Here is a 20087-nt window from a genome sequence, read left to right on the forward strand (position 1 = left end):
CTTTTTTTTGGAGCATTAAGTGAGTGTGCAAGTCTTTTGTTTTCTGATCATAACTTGTTTCCGTGACCCAGCACGTTTTTGGTGTGCGTTTGTTTTCTTTTGTACCGTCACTTTCAAAGATTCCCTTCGCCAGCCTGTTTTTATTGATGTGAGAACAATGAGTTCCACTACAGTAAAGCTGCTTAATGACATCGAAACCCTGACAGCACGCAAATCTTAAGCCTGTCTACAACCTCTATTAGACCTGCTCTTATTTACAGCAGCAATATTATTTTTTATTTTTCTAATCTTGCTGAGGCCTCTGTAGAGATATCATAGGGGACCTGAGCATCTAAAAACTGTAAATCCAAACACACCAGAGGAACACATGGTTCAACTGGAGATTTCCCTCTGATTCTCTGGTCCACTGAGGAGGCCTGCTAAGATTTAAGCTGTCATGCACACTGGAGCTGTTCAATTCACCCGAAAAACACAAGCAAATCTGCAAATTGCGAACACATGCCAAATCCAATCCTTCGTGGTGCGTACACCGTGCGCATGTAATCAAAAAGCACAATGCCGTTGGGGTTGGGTTTCATTTAGAAGGTCATTTTTATTGCCTCGTTCCTTTAAAGGAAGGCCTATAGAGAACAATGCGATAGCTATATGGGACGCATCTGGGAATTGCTTCGATGGGAACATCCTGTTTAAGTAAATATCTGCTGCTTTTAGTTAGACCTGCGTTGAACCGAACGTGCTGGAAACCTAATGTTGCAAAAAATTTTGAATGCAAAGCCATATGCAGACATAGACAAATGTGGCGCTAGCTGGAAGGGTGTGAAGTCAGCTGCATGACATTAATGTAGTCTGAATATGCTAATGTGGTTACGTGTACTGCCCTTGGATTTATTATTTAATGGCGGTGTTATTTTATCATGCATGGAGATGGCCGTAAGTCATCAAGCCGTAGTATAAGGGGAGAAGTAGAGGTGCATGTGCTGTGGGACTCCTGCACCCCTTGTATGCATGCAGACAGGAGGCGCCGAATTGTTGGATCCTGTTTTCCGATTCCTCACTCTCTGGAGAGAGCTCTGCCTCAATGAACTCACTGAACCGGTGCTAACACGCACCCCGCTACAACGGTAACAAATTGGCAAGGGGACGGGCACAAAACGCTCCCAGAATATAGCCTCCAGTTGAAGGGAGGGAGAGAGGGAATGGAGAAAAAAAGGGGAGAGAGGGTGGGAAGGCTTAAAGCAAAGGCAACATTATTGCGAGTCTGTTGGTTTTCCCCTGTATAATAACAAAGTCAAATTTGTTTTCCTCTGGACCATAATTGAATCTGTTTATTTCCACTGGCTTAACAGCTCCTTGCATCGATGGGAACCATATTAGCTGGGTCTCTTATCTTTATTTTATGTGCTTGTGCATTATTTATCTTACACTTCGGTTACAAGGTACGCATGACTTCCATTTCTTTCCTAATTGTTTTTCCTTTGGCTGTACAGTACAGCTCAAAGGATTTCTCACTTTCGTTTTTCCATCTATCAGAATCACAGGTCAAAATGTTACGATCCCACGTTATTGACTGAATTTGAAGAGCTGTGCTCGGACGACCCTTGCAGGGGACAGATGTCTATTGAGCCTTTCTGTCTGAATCAGGGGTTATCTTGCTGGCCAGACTCTGAAAGGCCCAACTGCTTCTGGCAGGAAGGCTGCTAGGCCGGTCTTCAGTCTTTCTGTTTAATTGAACTGGGAATCACAATAGTTAAGTAATGCTTGGCACGAATGTTCGGAGCAGTAATTCATCTGTATCTTAAAGCTCGGCTAAAGGGGCACTCATCTCTTGTTTCCCTGTATCAGCAAGACTTCAAAGTCTGGGAATGACTGCCAAGCACAATACTGTCCCACATCCGCCACAGAGTGTATTCAGATCCTCCGTTTCGTAACAATGTGCACCACAGTTTTGGACTGAGCTGGGGTAATTTTTTTTTGTGGGGGGGGGGGGGGTCTGGGGAAGGGGGTCCGAGTGTCCTATGAAGCTGGCATTGTTGTGCTCTCAAGATGGCAGCTGTCTCCAGGAGAATTAAGTTAAAGGGATAGTTCACTTTTTGGAGTTTTTTTGTTATTGCTGTTATTGTTATTGCTAAGTTTTTATGTATATTTTTCATTGGCTCTCACAGTGTTTGTGTGCAGTGAGATATAGGAAGTATATGACTGGTATGGGGCATTCGGGGGTTCATGGTCTAAAGCAAGAAAATACACTTTAGGTAACTCCAAAGTAGCTTGTACTGTCACATTATCCCTCCAGGGGTTGTACGTCTGTATATTGCCTGATTATTCTCCAAAAAATATGTTTAATCTTGTTTTCAAACTGGTTCCTGTGGTGCATGCAACCTGTGCTCAGGGAAATTGTGCTGCAGCTTCTTATATCAACATTATTACCCAGGTCCTTGGGAGTGAAGAACTTGCGCTGCTTTACCACTGAGAAGGAATGAATGAAGTACTCGTATGTCATAAAAACTGATCTTTTTTAGTAATTGCGAATAAACAGCATAGAATTTACATGTTCATAGGTGCTGATTCTGGAAACATAATGGCACTTTACAAGCTGCTGTGGAGTTGGTTTAACTCTATTTTCTTGCTTTAGGCCACAAATAATATTCAAAAGATAGTCAGAACATACTGTCACACCCTTGCAATCTCTGGGTGCCTGGCTCTACCCAACCCCCACTGTGCCTTGCTGATATTGAGACAAACACTGATGTAATGCAACGAATGCCCCTATACCAGCCTTTGTAAAGCTGGCTGGTTGTCAGGAACCCTTAAGTATTTGAAATATTGTTTTCTGTGAATAAAATTGAAAATATATACTGGAGCAATATCAGAAACCTCAGAAAATGAACTATGCCTTTGAGCATGCTAAGGAACTTCTTTGTTTGTACTGTAAAGTCCACTTGGCTTCACCAGGGCTGGGCTTCTGATTCAGATCGATAGCTTTTTACCTCAGGTGTGCTGACCTGCCATTTAAGTCTATTAGTGCTGAAATGGACTCTGGTGATTTATGGAGCTGGGAAAACAGGGGAGTTGGTAATTGCCTAGTGAGGTTGTGCTTGGGTAATCAGTTGTGTTCAGGCTTTAATAATGACAGGAATTGGATCAACAATTTGTGTTGTTGGTTCCCAGAGGAAGCTGTCAGGCAACCTCTGATGCTGTCATTCAGAATGCATTGCAGGACCTTCAGACAGAAGGTGTTACAGTAGATGCAACGGTGTCTTGTGATTTTATGAAAAGACCCCCAAGAGCAGAATGTCATTTACTGTAGCGCATAAGGATAGCTTTTTGCAGCAAAATCAGCGTGAGAGCAAAGGGTCCCTTGGCTAAGTTCATTCAGGTTGAACACTTGGCTCTTCCGACTTCGTGACATCATGAGTCTCATAAACACGACAAAAGGTGTGACTCATCATTTCAGAACTGGGCTGTGATGTCATCGAAGCAGAGTTCTCGTGTCCACCATATGTAGCTGTGTGCTTTTGGTTCTCAGAGAGCCTTGCTAAAAGGAAGCGTTGTGCGGTTGTGGAGCGGCACAAGGCTGTCACACAAATCGTGCGGCTCTTTGGAGGCTCCTAAACTGTGAATGGCAGGGTTAAATCAAACGGCGCGGTGAAGCAAGGACATCTCGGGAAACCCAATGCCTGATAAAACCCAGTTCCCATTTGTGTGCCTCACACAGATATTTTTCCTGGCCTGGCTTTGCATCTCCACTTGTCTTTTATAGCCTTGTCTATTGCGTTAAGGCAGCTGAGACCTCTGCTGCCTGTAGCTGAGTGAATCTCTCTTCTGACAGCTGGAAGGAGACATTCGGAAGATGGTTTGACTAGTCAGGCTTTAAACCTTCCTGTTAATTTTGTGTATTTTATGGCCAATTAGTTAATTGCTCCAATTTGCTTAATGGGCACAATTATGCATTTTCACAGGTGTGAAATCATGCATTAGATAAAAGCCTAATAAACTTTGCACTATGAAAGACCCCAAGGACAGAAGGCTAGCTTGCTTGGCTTGCTTGCTATAAAAATGATTGACGGTGTCTTTGAGTGAGGTGTTTTGTGCTTTTTTTAATGTAACCATGTGGTTTTGATTTCCAAGGCCTGTCTTCTGAAATTAACACGCTATGGGAGTGTGGAATAAATAAACAAGAGTGTACATCATTGATTAATAGTGTAGGAAAACAAAGCCTTTTAGTATTATGTTTTCAGCATTTCCATGGGTCTTTCTCCATGGAAAAAATGCACTTCCACTGAATGCTGGAAAGATATCTATTTCATTATATAACTGAACTGACTTTTGTATTGACTGTGTGCAGTGTTAGCTGAGCACCACATCACCTGCTTTAATCTGAGGGTGCAGCAGAACTGCTAGAATTGGTGAAGATTGTAACCTAATGTATGTGTGGCTCAGTAGCGCACGTCAGCATTGCAGCAACATATTTGGCCAAGTTTGGGCTAGTTCAGCTTCCCTGCCAGGAGTGTTACTGGAGAATTTAAGATCTAATAGCAGTAACGTCTAGTAACATTAATCCAATTAATCTAAAATCTAAGATCTAATAAAATGAATCCGGAATAGGTCTCTGCCTGTGGTTGTGAGAGTATACAATACATTCCTGACTTCAGAGTTCAAAGACACTTACCATTGTGCCATTTGACTTTTAATATTGATATTATAGGCAAATGGCAGGCTTTTAGAAGCAGCTGTCAAATAACATTTGTGTTTTAAAGTGCCTCTCACTGAAAAAAGTATTATTATCGGGGAGAGGGGAATTGGACTGACGGAGCGTTGTGTTCCCACAGACTTACTGGTTTGTTTTCACTCACTGCTGTGACTACCGATGTGTACCTGTCTTACCGTGACTGCGGTGCCAGCCGTTAATGATCCCCCACTCTAACAAAAGGCTTCAAGTGTCCTTTGTTATATAAAGAAGAACCAAAGTTAATGAAATGCCTCTTTCTTACTGTGTGTATCAGAGCTCATGCTGAAAGCAGTGCATCCCTGGCCAGCATCCAATGTTTCCATTAGAGCTCCTTGTGAAAATTGATGAAGGAGAGCAAAAATGATTGTCCCATTAGTTATTATAGGGAGTGCATTAAGGCTTTGCTGGCTGCCCACTAACCACTTCTCTGGGGCTCTCTGGCTGTCACATCTCAGCAACGAAGAAGAGGAGGAAAGGGACAAAACAAGGCCCAAAGAATTCCACATCATTACTCTGTGTCTGGCATTATTTTCTAATTAAATGGGGTGAATGTGCACAGTCTGCCTCGGTCTGAGCTGTTCTGGAATCCCAGAGATTACGCTCCTCAGAAGTGTCCTTCATTTTGGATCTGGGAACTGATATCTTAAGCTTGTGACTAGACTCGAGCGACCCTCGTCTGTCCTTTCCCTCATCCTCCCCCTTTCTTGTTCTCTGTGATCCGAGTGGGTGCGTCTGGAGTTCAGGAGCGATGTGGGAGTTGAGGGCGGGAGCTCAGGTAAAAGTGACATCACGGTGGTGGGAAAAACCAGGGAATTTTATTCCCTTTTTAATGGCTGGCAGTTGGGTCTTTGAGTTGTCTATTTATGTGGAAACCACACTGTGGGCGAAAAGAACACTGTGGAAAAGCCGCCTCTGAGGAGTATTGTGTTGTTTTTTTTGTTTTTTTGTCAACCGCGCCACAGTGTCGCTGCGCAACCAGCTGCTGCTCAGGACTCCCTGGCCAAGCGGACAAATGTCGGCGTGGCCTGATGAATGCAGACGGAAAAGGTCCATCTGGCAGTCTTGGACCTGATTTCAATGCCCATGGTTCAGCATCACGTGACCCTCTTAAAGGCCTAAATTTATGCCCGTGTTTCAATGTCACATGACCCTCTTAAATGTCTGATCCACCACCCATGACACCATGTTATGTGACCCTCTTAAAGGACATATGGGGGTAGTGTCTGTACAAATACTCAGCTCTTCACCTTACAGTTATCATTTAAGAGATCCCATTTAATTGGACGTTGGAATTGATTTTACATTATCCTGCAAAAGTCAATTTGAACATGAACCACAAAGGGCTTTAGAGGAATTTGTCAAAAAGACACAGTCAGTGACTTTTATGAGGCTCATTTTAAGGCTTCTTGCAGCGCATCTGTCTGGCTATTTCGTCTTACTCATCACCCCAGGTACCTTTAAACGCTGCTCAAAGTGTAACTGTTGAACCACATTGCTGGGCCGCTGATTTGATTCCCATATCCACAGCACCACAACTCTTGCTCTTGCTGCTGCACCTATTTTCTGCTGATTTATGTCCTCTCTTCTCTGCATACACTGTGGGGATCTGGCAGCCAATAGGTTCTCCTTAGACTTGAAAATACAAATTGAGGTTAATTTATGGAATGTTTCTTTTACTTCAGTTTTACCCTTTTGTCAAAAACAACTTTTTGTCAGGAAGCAGGGACACTTAATCGTAAGCGTAAAACCTCATGGCATGTAGAATGTGTGGAACATTGTTTATGATGGAGCTACTGCATTACATTATTCTGTAAAACATTAAAAAATAAGCACAAAGAAAATTTGTATTCTGAAAGTTTGTATTTCATGCCATGAAACATTATTGTGGTGTGTTATTGAAAGCGCATTTAAAAAATCTTCTGGAGCAAGTCATTTGCAAAATAAATGTCTTCTACAGTGTTACAGTTATAAAAAAATATGGCAGTCACAGAATGAGTGACATGGGTTTGTGCAGGGTCTGCTGCCATGGAGATTAAATACGAATACAAGCAGGGGTGGGGCCGTTTACTGGAGTTAACAAGTACTCACCAGCAGGTTCGTAATCACTTTGAAAAAAATGAAATCAGAAACCCTTTCCCAACATAAATCTAATCTCGCATTGACCCTGATTCTTACCGTTTCCTAACCCTAACCCTAGCCAAACCTTGATTTGAACCTTAAAACCAATTCAATAAAAATAAATACAAAGTAATGTGTTTGAAGTCATTTGTTTTGTAAAGAATATTTCACTAAAAAATACCTAAATGCATAAGGCTAAGTGTTAAATCTCACTATTGAAAACATTTGGATCATACAAAATCAAAGATGAGCCCTTGACCTAACACTTTGCCAAGCTCTAAAACACAGCCCTAATCCTGCCTCAAGGCTAACACTTACAGTACCATTTTCCTTACCCTAAGGGTAACACTAACACTAACTTAACCCTAATTTTCAACCGTAAAACCTAAGAGAGAAAAATGAAGCTTTATTAAGTACGATTGTTTTAAGAAACACACAGATGAAAGACAACCGTTTACATATGTAGTCTTGTTATTTTCCTGGCCTAAAATAAGATTGTGTTTTTGCATTTAAAGTTAATTTGTTTAAATGCGCTTGAATCTAGTGTTTGAGAGTTTTTGTATGATTATTAAATATATTTCCTTTAAAACCAATTGCCTTGAAGGTTAACAGATCAAACACAGTCTAGGATGCTATCTTTAGGCTAAATCAGCCTAGTATGAACACACTGCGGTTTATTTTAGGGTATTATTAGGGTAGGCGTATAGCTGTGAAAGTAGTTCACAAAAATGTCACATTGATATCAGAATATGATACGATAGGCTATCTCTAGCAGCACACAGTTATACTGTGTAGGTCAAGGCAAGTTTCATATGCAGGTGTAGCTTACAAGATAAGATCACCGGGAGACATTTTCTCCTGCCAGCATCATGCAGTTCTGTTCTTAATTGTCCCTCTCTTTTAAAAAAAAAAAATGGTATTGGCTTGGAACCAGAGCAGTCCTATAGTGCAGTCCACAGTAAAAAGTACATTATTCCCTTTATAGGCACTGTACAGAGCAGCCCATAGAAAAAGTACACATCTCTCTTAGGCACAATACAGAGCAGCCCAAAACGGAGTAGCCCCATTCCCCTTCTCTCACCCCCTCCGTGAAAAGTGAGAGACTATGAACAGACGGAAAGGGAAGTTCTTTGAAAGTTGCCCAGTAATTAACAGTAGCGTTCAGATTGTTTTCCTGCAGCCCTCAAAGCTGTTTATACGCTTGCAGGCGGTTTATGATAGGAATTTAAGTGCAAAACAGGACGTTCAATTGGCACGTAATTGCTTTTCCATCTATTGCATCTTGTGAATGATCAGCTTGTCTTGAGCCAATTACATGGGCTGTTAACTCCGTCTGAACCCATAAACTCTTCATTGTAATTTGGTAGTCAATTGGGAGGTTAGGGGATAATGTGATGGCAGGAAAGAAATAATTGAAAAACACTCGTGAACCGCTGTCTGTGCTGAGAACATTGGTGATTGCTTGTAGAATGCATTTGTTCATAATTGTTCTTTAAGTAAATTGTACAAGGTGCTGTGTGCATGTGCGTGTGTTGATGTGTCTACGTGTGTGAGTGCATGTGTGTGCGCGTGTGTAGGTGTGTGTGTGTGTGTATGTGCTTATACTGTGCAATCTACGACAAATCCTCAGTTTGCTCAGTCCCCCCCACCTCCCTGCAGGAGTCCCTTGGCCTTTCAGATACTCACTCTGGCCCCCGTGGTCCCTGTGATGGCTGTGTGTACAGCTGTCATTACACTCCCCCCTCTCAGGCAGAGTGCATTTCCTGCTGCTGTACCCCCCTCCCCTTATTTATACCATCCTATAACATTACCCGCATGCTGCTTTGATGAATTATTTTGTATTAATATTGTGTCAAGCAGAAATATCACACTGATAATGAATACCACCACAGCCAGGTCTTAATGACTTACATACAGAGCGCGGGCGGACTGACTGCGCCTTGTTGCCACGGTGTCAGTTCCCCTGCTGTCATATACCTGGCCGCATTGCTAGTGTGAATATTTCAATTTTCCAGAACTGCGAGCACTAGTTGGCCTGCCATGCTTTCATTTTCATTTATTGACTTTCAACAAGTTCGCCTGAGGGTAGAATTATTCATGCTTGTTAGCATTGCCCTCACACAAATAGCAGTAATTAGCAATATATGAAGCCAAAGGGTGAGTTATTTACCAGAAGTCAGGAATCTTCAGCGGATATATGTGTGATGGCATTTTAATTCTCCCTCGAGCGTGGCGTTTTGGAAGAGCTATTTGACAAGTGTCAAGTTCCCCAGGCTTTGTTATCAGTGAATTGGAATAAGGGCCTTGGTGAACTTTGTACGACCCTGATGTCCAGGTATGGCTTCGGTGACTAAGGCTTTGGGCAAGCTAAAATAACAGAAACCATAGATTAACTAAACTGAAGTGATTTACACTGTTAGGCCTATGAAGAAGCTGATGTGTTCTGAAATAAAGTGACTACTTCACCGGTTCGCTGAACTGCAGTGTCTGACCTCACAGGAGAGCCTGCAGTGCTGCCCTCTCTCCAGGAGAGGGCGTTTCGTTTATCGCGTGCGTCCGTGCCACGCAGCAGAAGTGTATCGAATGTAATTAAGTTAAGATGTATCTGGAGGTATCCCAAACAAGACTCAAGGCACTTAATCTTGCTTTCTGCTTACATCGCCTTGCTGACTGATATAGTTTTTTTTTTTCCCCCACACATGCTTTTTTATTCTCAAACGTCTGAGTGGAAGTGAAAAGGGATGCTCAGAGTAATCCGTGATCTGTCTGTCGTCCTGCTGAGCAGAGCAGGTGTAGCAGTTTGTTCAGCGGGGGCTTATCCTAACTCTGCTCTTGTTCGCTGTTTCCACAGGGCCTTTTATCTGGACAAATCCAACCTGCCCCCCAGCTCCGCTCCCAAAGCTGCCTTAATAGACAAGGTAAACAAAAAAACCGCCTCTTATCTGAAAATGGCCTCCGTATAAGTGTCTGTGAGAATCACAATGGTGTGCTTGTGCCGGTAGTGTTCCTCAGGGGGGCTTTAGATTTTACATCGGTGCCACAATGGGAGCTGTAATGGGTGTTGCTGGTGCCATGGTAACCCCTGCTGACCTTCGACCCCGGCCGGCTCTTTATCCTGTGCATGCGGCTGCTGAATGCTCCGGTTTTAACTTGAGATAACTGCAGTGGCAGACGCGCTGCGACGGTCGCTGCCGGTGCCGCGGTAACCCCCCACCCTGCTGACCGTTGACCCGCGCCTCCCTCTCTCTCCCGCTCAGCTCATGCGGCCACTGAACGCGCTGGAGGAGCTGTACCGGCTGATGGAGTGCTTCATCAGCTCGCGGCGCACGGCGGCCTGCCAGTTCACGGCCTGCGGCGCCTCCGGGGTGGGGCTGCTGTCGGTGGCCTCGGAGCTGTGCAGCCGGCTCGGGGCCTGCCACATCGTCATGTGCAACAGTGGAGTCCACCGGTGAGCCTCGCGCATCCCCCGCGTCTCCTACATCACATTGCATTTATCCGGCAGACGCTGTTATCCGAAGTGACGTACAGTAAGTGCATACCGAAGGTCATTGGAACAACTACAAAACGCAGGTGCGATAAGGTACAATAGTCATTATGTAACAGTAATCCGTAGCCATGAACACATTAAGTCCAGTTCGCAAAGTAAGCGTAGGCTAGGTCAGAAAGTCATGGTAAGTCAAACTAGGAGGCATGACGACGCGCTACAACATCAAGATAACGATACAAGTGCAATATAAGTGCTGGATGGAGAAACGAGTGCAAAGTGAAAGTGCTACAGGAACAAATTAGAAGGATTCAAGTGATAAGAGCGATCCTATATTGGGAGTGCCGTTCAGAACAGTGAGAGTTAGTCCAGGTACTGTCTCTTCTGTCTCCCAGCAGCACTGTGGCTTCTCCGGGGTCTATTTTCTTTTGTCTCTGCCTTTCTGGCTTTCTCTGCTTGTTCTGTGCTGTCTCTTTGAGTCTCTCAGCCTCCAAATTTTCTTTTCTCCTTCTTTTCTTTGTTTTATGTGTTTTACTCTTCATTTGGTTCTCACTACTTTAGATTTCCCTTTTACTCTATTTTTATCTGCTTCTCATTGTGAATGATTGTTTCACTCTGTCTTCATTTCTTCAAATTTTATCTCTTCTAATTTGCATCTCTCTTTCTCTCTGTCTGCTGCTTTCACTTTAGCTGTTTTTCTTCCATTTGACTGTTTCTCTGTCTTCATCTTTCTCTTTTTGTCTGTCATTCTGTTCGAATCTTTTTCCTCAGCCAGCCAATTTTTCAGACTTGAAAGAATCTCTTTTACCAAAGTTACCAGTTTCACCCCTTAGTATGCTAGGCTCTTAATATGGTTAGCCAATAGGACTGTCACAATTAGATTTAAAATTTAAATTCACCTTGAATAGCATTTTTAAGAATTCTATTGAAACAATTGTTTCAATATGTTTGCTTTTATCAAATGCGCAGACTGAATATTCATTAATATATCTAATGAATATCTAGTGTTTAAAAAAACTTCTGATGGCCCAGTCTTTTCTCCACCGGTTTATAGCCAATTGGGTTAATGATTAATGTTCTTCAGCAAGACATTATAATGTATGGAAAGCAAGCACCACTACCAGCTGACCACAATCCTCTCATCTGTAGGAAAGCCTCTGGCTAAAAGAGATTCCCTCACAATACATAGTTCGCACAGAAATACCTGAGCATTCCTGACATTTCTGTTCAAACAGAGCGTGTTTTTCCCTAAACCAGGAACTTGGAAAATAAAAAACTTAAAAGTGCTTGCCTCTAGCCAAATGAATCATCTTGTGTTTTTGCCAACTAATCTCCAACAGGATGATGCTCTCACAGGCTGCCAAACAGAAACAGACCTGTTTTTCATGACTTATGAAAATGTTCCCCAGGTTATATTTACAGAATAAGAATGCTATAGTCAGTGCAATGTAAGGATTTCTCATTGTTAGGTAAATATACATGATACAACCCGTCTAAATATCACCTAGACAGTTTTTTTACATGATCATCTAGATTTTTGTTTATTTTTGTTTATTTACAATAGCCCCAGTCAATTTACCTTAGGTAAGGGTTACCTAACCCTGCTTCCTGTTTTGTCACTATCCATCAACGACTTAAAAGATTTAATGGAACATTTACCATCCTTTGTGCCCTTCTTCCAACACCTATGGATGTAACGTGAAAAACAAGAGGTCAATGTATCGTATCTTTGTTATTTTTTAAATACAATATTCAGTTTTAATTTTTGGTCCAGTTGACAGCCCTATTAGGCATACCGCAGTTATTATTCATGTATTTTATGCTCTTGAGAGGTGGTTACGTCAGTGCTAAAGTGAAGAAGGCCCTTTACAATAGAGGACAGTCCAATTAATTTTCCCAGTTCTCATTACACCTCATTTGAGTGGACATATTTCACCTCGGCCGGCGACACAATTCATCACACCGCTCGGGGTGAAAATATGGAAGGGGCTAAATATGGGGCCCATTTGTTACTTCTGGTCCTGGGATCTTGGAAAGATCTCCCCCCTCCCACCCGGGCCTGATTGACATTTTGATTGAGGACGAAAGACAGAGCTGCCCGGACGCTAATAGGAAGCCTATAGCAGCCTTGTGAGTCAGGGCCCGTTATTAACAAGGAGCAGTGTGGCAGGGCAATTCATTGGCCACAAGTCACAACAAGGAGCGGCCAATGTGTGGCCTGACAAATCAAATTCCAGAACCTGCCATTTTTTACGATTAATGCAGACTTGTTCGCTCCCCTGAACAAGCCTGCCTGGGGGGAATCGCTTGCGGTTGGGATTGTGTTTTTCGCAGTAACAGCCTTTTTAAAAGGGCCACATGGTCTTTCCGTAGCCTTAATATGTTGACGTGGCCTTAGACACACATGGCTGTATTGAACACCTGTAATTTCTCCATCCTGTCAGTGCAAGTTAGTTGATAATATAGTGGACCTCTTAGTACATTTGTATTACATCGATGTTCATATTAGGGCCTTGTAACCCATTGTTATTAATCGCGTGAGTGGTGTAATCTCTTCATGGGACATTTCCAATAAATAAAAATGGCATAAAAATATTTGAGAGACAAATGAGGAGGAATTTCAGAATGTGAATATGAAGAAAAGGCTATGAAGCTCATCCAGTATATGCCATTATTAATATGAAAATGCTCTACCAGTGGAATGCCGACCTTCTCTATTGACTGGAAGCCTTGTCCCTGTTTCGTACACTTTAATAACAGTAGGAGGATAACATTTATATCACCAGCAATTCAGAGTATGCTGTGTTCCTGTTTTTCTGGGATTTATTCCAGCTGCTCTCATAAAAGACAAAAAGGAAGGTGCAGCCAGTGCCAGCGAAAATAAAACTCAATATGTCATTCAGATCAACAAAGCATTTCACAAGACTGCATTTCGGAGACTGTGGAATTCTCTTTCATGGCATCGGTGTGAGTGTTTGTGTGAGCAGGTCACAAAAATGGCCGTGGTTACCTCCACCTCAGATTTTAAAATTCTTAACTGTCATCTTTATTTTAATGAGTTCTTAATTCCCTGATGGCGAATGGAAGCTGTTTCTGTTCTGAAATGGATTCAGTTTTGTAGCATTCCGTGAATGCGACAGAGCATTTGTGAGCCTTACTCCTGATCGAACCAGCAGGCTGTAGTGTGTCACTAAAGTACCCCCCTTAATCAGGATATTAAAAAACCTTCTAGATGTGACACATAAAATACATGAATCTACTTGGTATTGTACACTTATTTTCTCTGAAACCCCTGAATCTTATGAGGATAAGGGGGTAATTGGTATTCTCCGGAGGTGGAAAGTACAGGGGTCAGAAAGTAAAAGCCCTGCCATGTGTTTCTTCCACCCATGAACTCAGCCAGCTGATTTCACTAATTAGTTCTACTTCCTGGCTGAAGAACTGTGCTAATTAGCAAATCTTGGTAACTAGAACAAAAGTAGGGACCACTTTAACTTTCTCACCCGGGATTTTCCACACCTGGTATTGTCAGCATTTTGTCATTATTTTTGGTCCAAGGGCATTACATATTCTGATACGATAGGATGTGAATCTGTTTATGATCTGCTTCCTGATCGCGGCTGTGTTCTGAAATGAGCTGAAAGGATGTCTCGTAGCCGGATTGAGTCAGAGTTGGCGCCATAATGATTTCCCTGCTGACGCGCTGAGCTTTCTGTGCTACTCTCCCTCATTCCTGCTGATGCGCAAGGTTTGAGAAATGTTTAGAGGGCCAGTTATTGCTTTGTTTATTTTAGAATGCGTGCAGGCTGATGGAGGTAAAGCTGACATGGTTCCTCAAACGTCCTGTACATTTTGACGTATGGCAGGACATAAATGGGAAAATTGCGGGTTCGCTCGTCTCTTTCTCTGTCCTCCAGTTGCCTGTTCAGCATCTATTTTGGCCTAGAGCTATAGAACCTTTAAATCAGGCGTTTGCTGAAGCTTCACAAATCAAGGTATTGGGTGGCACTGATCGAATGCAACCAATCACAAAAAAGGAATGTGTGTGCGGTGTGGACTCCCTCTCTCCCTGGAGGATGAGTTTCATTGGAAAGCTGTTTTATAGGAGTGTTTCCTTGACAAGGCTGTATTTCAAGTAGATTTTTTTTACCAGAGGAACTCTACACTGTTGCGGGCAGTCTTCTCAACTTTTGAAGTGTGAAATCAACACATGGAAACCTTGGACTAGCTTCAGGCTGACCCTGCTGTGGCTATTTCTCTGCATCTTCACGGTGCAATACAGAAATGAGCTGATCGCAATAATTTTTATCGTGCTTAAATTGCACCGGCTTTTTCCGAGTCCAGCTTCGAGAACGCACTGAAAACAATTAGTGAGTCCTTGCGGGTGGTCGTCGAAATGGATCAGCCTTGAGCAGGACAGTTCAATCAGCCATTAAAGGGCCAGGGGATCAATACAGCTTTGTAACTTGTTATCACAGAAAGGTCAGGCAGTACCCTCGGTGTCCTGCTATTAGAGCGTTAGCAATTTACACACTAAACACCCATGATGGGAGTGTGTGAGGCACATGAATCACCTCTGCTGAAATCACACTGAGGGGGCAGTGGCCTAACATCTTTCTCACATCCTGACTTCCCAGGGCTTGGTCACCTGCTGTATATTAATGTAGAACAGGCCTGTCAACAAGCTACGCGCTAACTATTTGCACATCCATAGTTCTGATGAATGTTTTATATTATTTTTCACCCCCAGCTAATCTTAACAATTCAAATGTGAGTTTAAGTATTTGATAGGGCAGTGGTATGAGTTCACATAGTGTTTGAAAATTTTCAGTTTCATTGATTGTGTATGGAATATAACAAAATGTCAACAAACTGGGCCATTTCTATCATGCTGAAGGCAGTGGTGGCAACACTATAAATAGATTTCCTCCATGAAATGTGTAAAAAAAATAAAGAGCCTTGCTCAAAATAATTTCTTTAGAAGATTTATACTTTCATATTTGTGCGTAGGCTTAATATGTGTAATATTTTAATCCATGTGGTGCAACAGATGGCTCTCCCAAATACGCTTTGATTGAAGAATGCCACAGACATTAAATTTCCCTCGCAGTTTTATGTGACAGACCCTTGATGATCCTGTCTGTATGTTTCTGTGGTGAGCTCAGCGGGGTATATAAAAAAGGATCACGACGGTCAGCTCTTTTGAGGAGATACCTGCAATCAGGCTATCCAGGGCTGGAAGACAATCATGTAACTGAAAATCAAATGAAATTGCCCATCTTTAATGTATGTTCAGCAGTACATCAATGCCACAAGCTTTTAGGCTGATTATCAGTGGAGAGTGCAGATTGTTGTAAGAGTTCAGTTGGGATCATGCATGCATGCAAGGCAGGGGAATTGTAAGTTGCAATTATAAATATTTCTTTGAGTAAAAGACAGCGCTGGAAGTATTTCACTGTACTCAGCGTGTTCCTTTAACTAGGCCTGGAGCAATTAACTCTGATGCATTGGATAAAATCTTAACCATAACCATGAAAAACGATTTTTGCGACAGTACTAGGAAAACCAAAGTTCAGCTTACGTCGTGTTTTCCGGGAAGAGGTAGGCTTCTGGTGATACTTTTCCAAACTGAATTACTGCCACTGAATATGTCTGCCAAGAGAGCAGTAAAGAATTGGATCTGTGTGGTGTCATTTGTTCTGCTCCACCTATCAGTCTCTCACCTCTCCCCCCCTCTCCCTCACCCCCACCACCCCCCCCCCCCCCCCAGCCAGGCGAGCAGTGCAGCACGTCTCCGTGAGGCTCTAGTGTCCTGGTCTTTAACTCATCTGGATAAGTTGTTTACTGTCCACCCTGAGGGCGGGTGACGGGACCGCTCTGTCACGGAGAGACATTGTCTGGACTTTGCCATGAAAGATGGGGAGCGTGCGCCGCGTGCCCCCCCCGTTGACGAGGTGCCCTTTGGGATCGCAGATGAAATGTTAATGAAATCGCGGTCTCAGACGTGTTCTCCCAAAGTTTCGAGGAAGGGTCTGCGTGGCCGACGGCGCTGTCGGGCGGGGGAGTGACGGGGGACCTGACGGATTCTGACGCGGGGCGAGACAGAGGGCTCTTCCGTGTCAGAGACTGATGTATATTGCGGTTCTTGAGACGTGGCAGGTTGACAAACGATCGAGCTGGCGCATGCGTTTCGGCGCCACGGAGAGCATTTCCACCGAACAAACAAGGGGTCGGGGAAAAGATTGATTGCCCCGGAGTTGCGGAGATGGCTGCAATTAGCATTCGTGTTCACTGTGAGGAATCATGCAAGGAGAAGACGGGCCGTCGTGGAATTCCGATTGCCTTCAGGTGTCACGTTGGCTTCCTGATTGATTAGTAATGGCTGGCGTCGTAAGGTGGGCTGGTCTGGCCTTGCGTGGTGACCCTGCTTTCCGCTCTCTTTTAGCTGCACCCTCAGCGTGACCCTGGAGCAGGCCATCCTCCTGGCGAGGAGCCACGGCCTGCCCCCCCGCTGCATCATGCAGGCCACCGACGTCATGAGGAAGCAGGTACAGTACGGACCTCTCTTTCCCCCCAAATCCAGGGCAGCACCTGCTCCGCCTTGTCCCGAAATTCCACACACTCACGCGCACTGCACCTCATGCCAGACACCCTACAAACCTTTACACTCACCACCACCAACATTATCTCAATTCCCCCCACACCCTCCTACCGTCTCCATGACACCTCTCCTTTTCTGTCAACACCTCTCATCTATTCCCCAGCACTTCTTATTGAATTGTTCATTCCACCAACATTCTTTCACCCCTCCAATATCTCTTGCTTACCTCCAATACCCTCTCACATACATTTATTCTTCTTTACCACAAACCTACCCTCTAAACAACCGAACATACAACCATATGTTTTTTTTAAACAGGATGCTGAGAGCTGTTTATTTTAGTTTAATACTACTTGAACTGTCCCATGGCCAGTTTCTTTTCTGCAAGAGAAAAGCACTTCTGAAATATGCCCTTTGTGTTCTCTGTAGAATTGATTTATTTTCCAAGAAAACTTTCTTTTTATCCACAAACAAATGATTTCACTTGAACACTTAAGGACATTCACATTCTCTTTCAGCTTTGCTTGCCGGAATAGACTGGCTGTTTGGTCGTCTAAAACCATCTGTTTACGGTTCAACTGAATAAAAAACATATAGTAGAAAAATATGCGTAGCACGTACAATCTTCTCTTTTGATGTTTGATGATGCTTGCTGTGCTGGTGGGGCCGTTCCATTTGCTTTTTCTTCAAGGATGTTTGGGAGCTTCCATGCTCCCTCTCTGACAGTATTAATCCCCTTGAGCCACTCCTCTCTGATTACGCAATTTAGAATGGGGTTTATTAAACCAGCCTGTCCGGCCCCCTGGCAGTGGTTGGCCATTATTTTCTCGTGTAATATTTTCCCGGTAAATTGAACAGCGTCCTGTGCCGTGGGAACACGAAAGTGGCGGAGCCCTGTCTCTTTTATTTTCATAAAGTATTGAAAAGCCCTTTCAGACTTTTTCAGTGTGTCTGAAGGACAAGAGATACATGCAGAGGCTGTCGGTTTGCGCGGTATCTCTTAGGAAGAGAGCCGGAGGTATGACGCCACGCTTGACCTTAAGAGGAAGCTACTTAGGCTGAAGACAGGATATTCTCGGTGCCGTAGAGTCACTTGAGTATCTCGCGAGTCACTGAAATGGGAAGGAAAACTGCCATTTGCATGGTTTTTGTTTGTTGGAGACACAGCTTGCACAGAAAAGCCCATTAATAAAATGACTTAAATAGTTGTTCTCAGTTAGACTGTGTTGGTCGAAGAACAATGCTTGGTTTTTGTAACTGTGCCTTTCTCTGTTCAGTATGCTTGAAACATGATTATCAACATACTGAGTGTTCCTTTATTGGAAACAATAGTCTGGCATTAATACCATATAACATTGGATTTCTTCTGTTTGTCTGTTACTTTTATATTAGTTTTTATATTTTCCTCCATTTCTGTGCTTCCATTTGACTGGGAGAAAAATGTGTGCCAGAAAAGCCGGAGAGTTCTCAATTTTATTTTCATCCGCTGAATTAATTATGTTCCGAGAACAGCGATTAAATATGCATTAGCAAACGGAATAAGTAGAGTCAGTTCCTCTCACCTACTTCAGCCCAGAGAAACTTGGTTGAGTTCCGTACTGGAGGAGGTTATTATGGAAGAACTCTGAATAAAATTCAAACAGATTATGGAGTTATAATCTGTTTACTCCTCTAAACATCACCCCTGCATATCACTGGGACTGAAGTGGTAGGAGAGTCATATTATCCATTTAGTAAAGCTTTATGGGCTGACTTTATTAAACCTCCTATCAATGGGCTGCCGCATAAATGCCCAGCGCATTCTTTGAATATATTTTGCAGTAAATTAAATTGGAGAAACAGCGTCAGTTCCAAACACAGCTGCGTGGGAGAAGGCGTAAAAGAAGAAAAGGCGTTCGGCTCCGTGGACTGCCAGGAGAAATCTTTCCTGAATTCTGCGGTTCTTATAGTCTGGGGTCAGGTGACTCTTCATGAATATGAATATGACTGGATCGGGCTCGGCTCAGCTCGGCTGCTCGTTTATTAATACCGCAAATGTTTAGTATCTCAGGAAACAATCAGAGGACCTGTCCATCATCGCTGAAGATTGGCATTAGGTGGTGATTGTGTCTGCGCTGGTGCCGGTGCGTTTGGATGCGCTTTTTTAATATTTTACGTTCACAAATACTTTTCCAGTAATGCAGAATAGATGAGATGCTGTAGAGTCTATTAGCTCAGCTGTCTCACTCCAGTGCTTTCAAAGAGCCCACTTGAATCTCTTCAGCACAGGCGTGACATGCAGTGCCTGATTGTGCCCAGTAGGGGCTCCGTTCAGTGTCCGGGCCTGAAGGAAGGGAGGTACTAATTGAAGGTGGTTCCTGATGCGTTTGTCATTTTTAAGAGCCTGCTCATGGTGTGTTAGCACATGTAAAAAGTATGAAATTGCATGAACACTCTGTTGTGATTGTGTAAAACTGTTTGCCAGCTCCTACAGCACGTTCATTACCTGTTTGGGTGGGTCTCGGGCACCAGATAACTGTCCTTAAGTCTGCGGTATTTGAGGAAACTCAGGGGCAGTATTGCTCTCAGATGGATAGGCCTGATACTAATCCCATAATTACTGATGCTATCCCGCTAAAAGGATGGCCAGAGAGACAGTCTGTAGTGCAGTCTGTCACAGCTGACATGCCTAATGCCTTCGCTGGTCAGTCTCTGTCCTCGAGTATGGGGAACTGGATGGCCTCTCTGTGTACTTACGTGTTTGTGTGTGTGTAGTGAGTGACTGAGTGAGTGTGAGAGAGAGAGAGAGAGAGAGAGCGTGTGTGAGTGTGTGTGTGTGCATGTGTGAGTGCATGTGTAGATGTGACAAGACAGGTGACAAAATGACCTCTCATTATCTAATGTTCTTAAGATGTGTGTGTGTGTGTGTGTGTGTATGTATGTGCATGCATGTGTATACATGTGTATTTGTGTGTATGCCTGTGTGTAAGGTGCACATGGTGCATACCCATGTGTGTACATGTGCATGTGTGTACGCCTGCATGCAGTGTGTGCATGTGTGTGATTCGTCACCCTTTCCAAAGGCCTTGGAGACACTCTGATGGACAGGCGTCATTTGGAAAAAAACTATATCTGGGCTGACTACTGCAGTGAAATTTATTATGAGTATTTGTCATATT

General features: G+C 43.4%; 1 protein-coding gene across 2 annotated transcripts in view; it reads left to right on the forward strand.

Moving 5' to 3' along the window:
• The window catches only part of prex2 (phosphatidylinositol-3,4,5-trisphosphate-dependent Rac exchange factor 2), a 107065-nt gene that overhangs the window by 82047 nt on the left and 4931 nt on the right, over window positions 1-20087 (forward strand). For both annotated transcript variants that reach the window (XM_064333025.1, XM_064333026.1), the window contains exons 36-38: window positions 9696-9762; window positions 10102-10292; window positions 16774-16876. In XM_064333025.1, coding sequence (XP_064189095.1) covers window positions 9696-9762; window positions 10102-10292; window positions 16774-16876 — 361 coding nt within the window. The remainder of the gene's footprint in view (window positions 1-9695; window positions 9763-10101; window positions 10293-16773; window positions 16877-20087) is intronic.

This window comes from Anguilla rostrata, chromosome 4 (genome assembly GCF_018555375.3).
Source record: "Anguilla rostrata isolate EN2019 chromosome 4, ASM1855537v3, whole genome shotgun sequence".
NCBI classification, from domain to species: domain Eukaryota; kingdom Metazoa; phylum Chordata; class Actinopteri; order Anguilliformes; family Anguillidae; genus Anguilla; species Anguilla rostrata.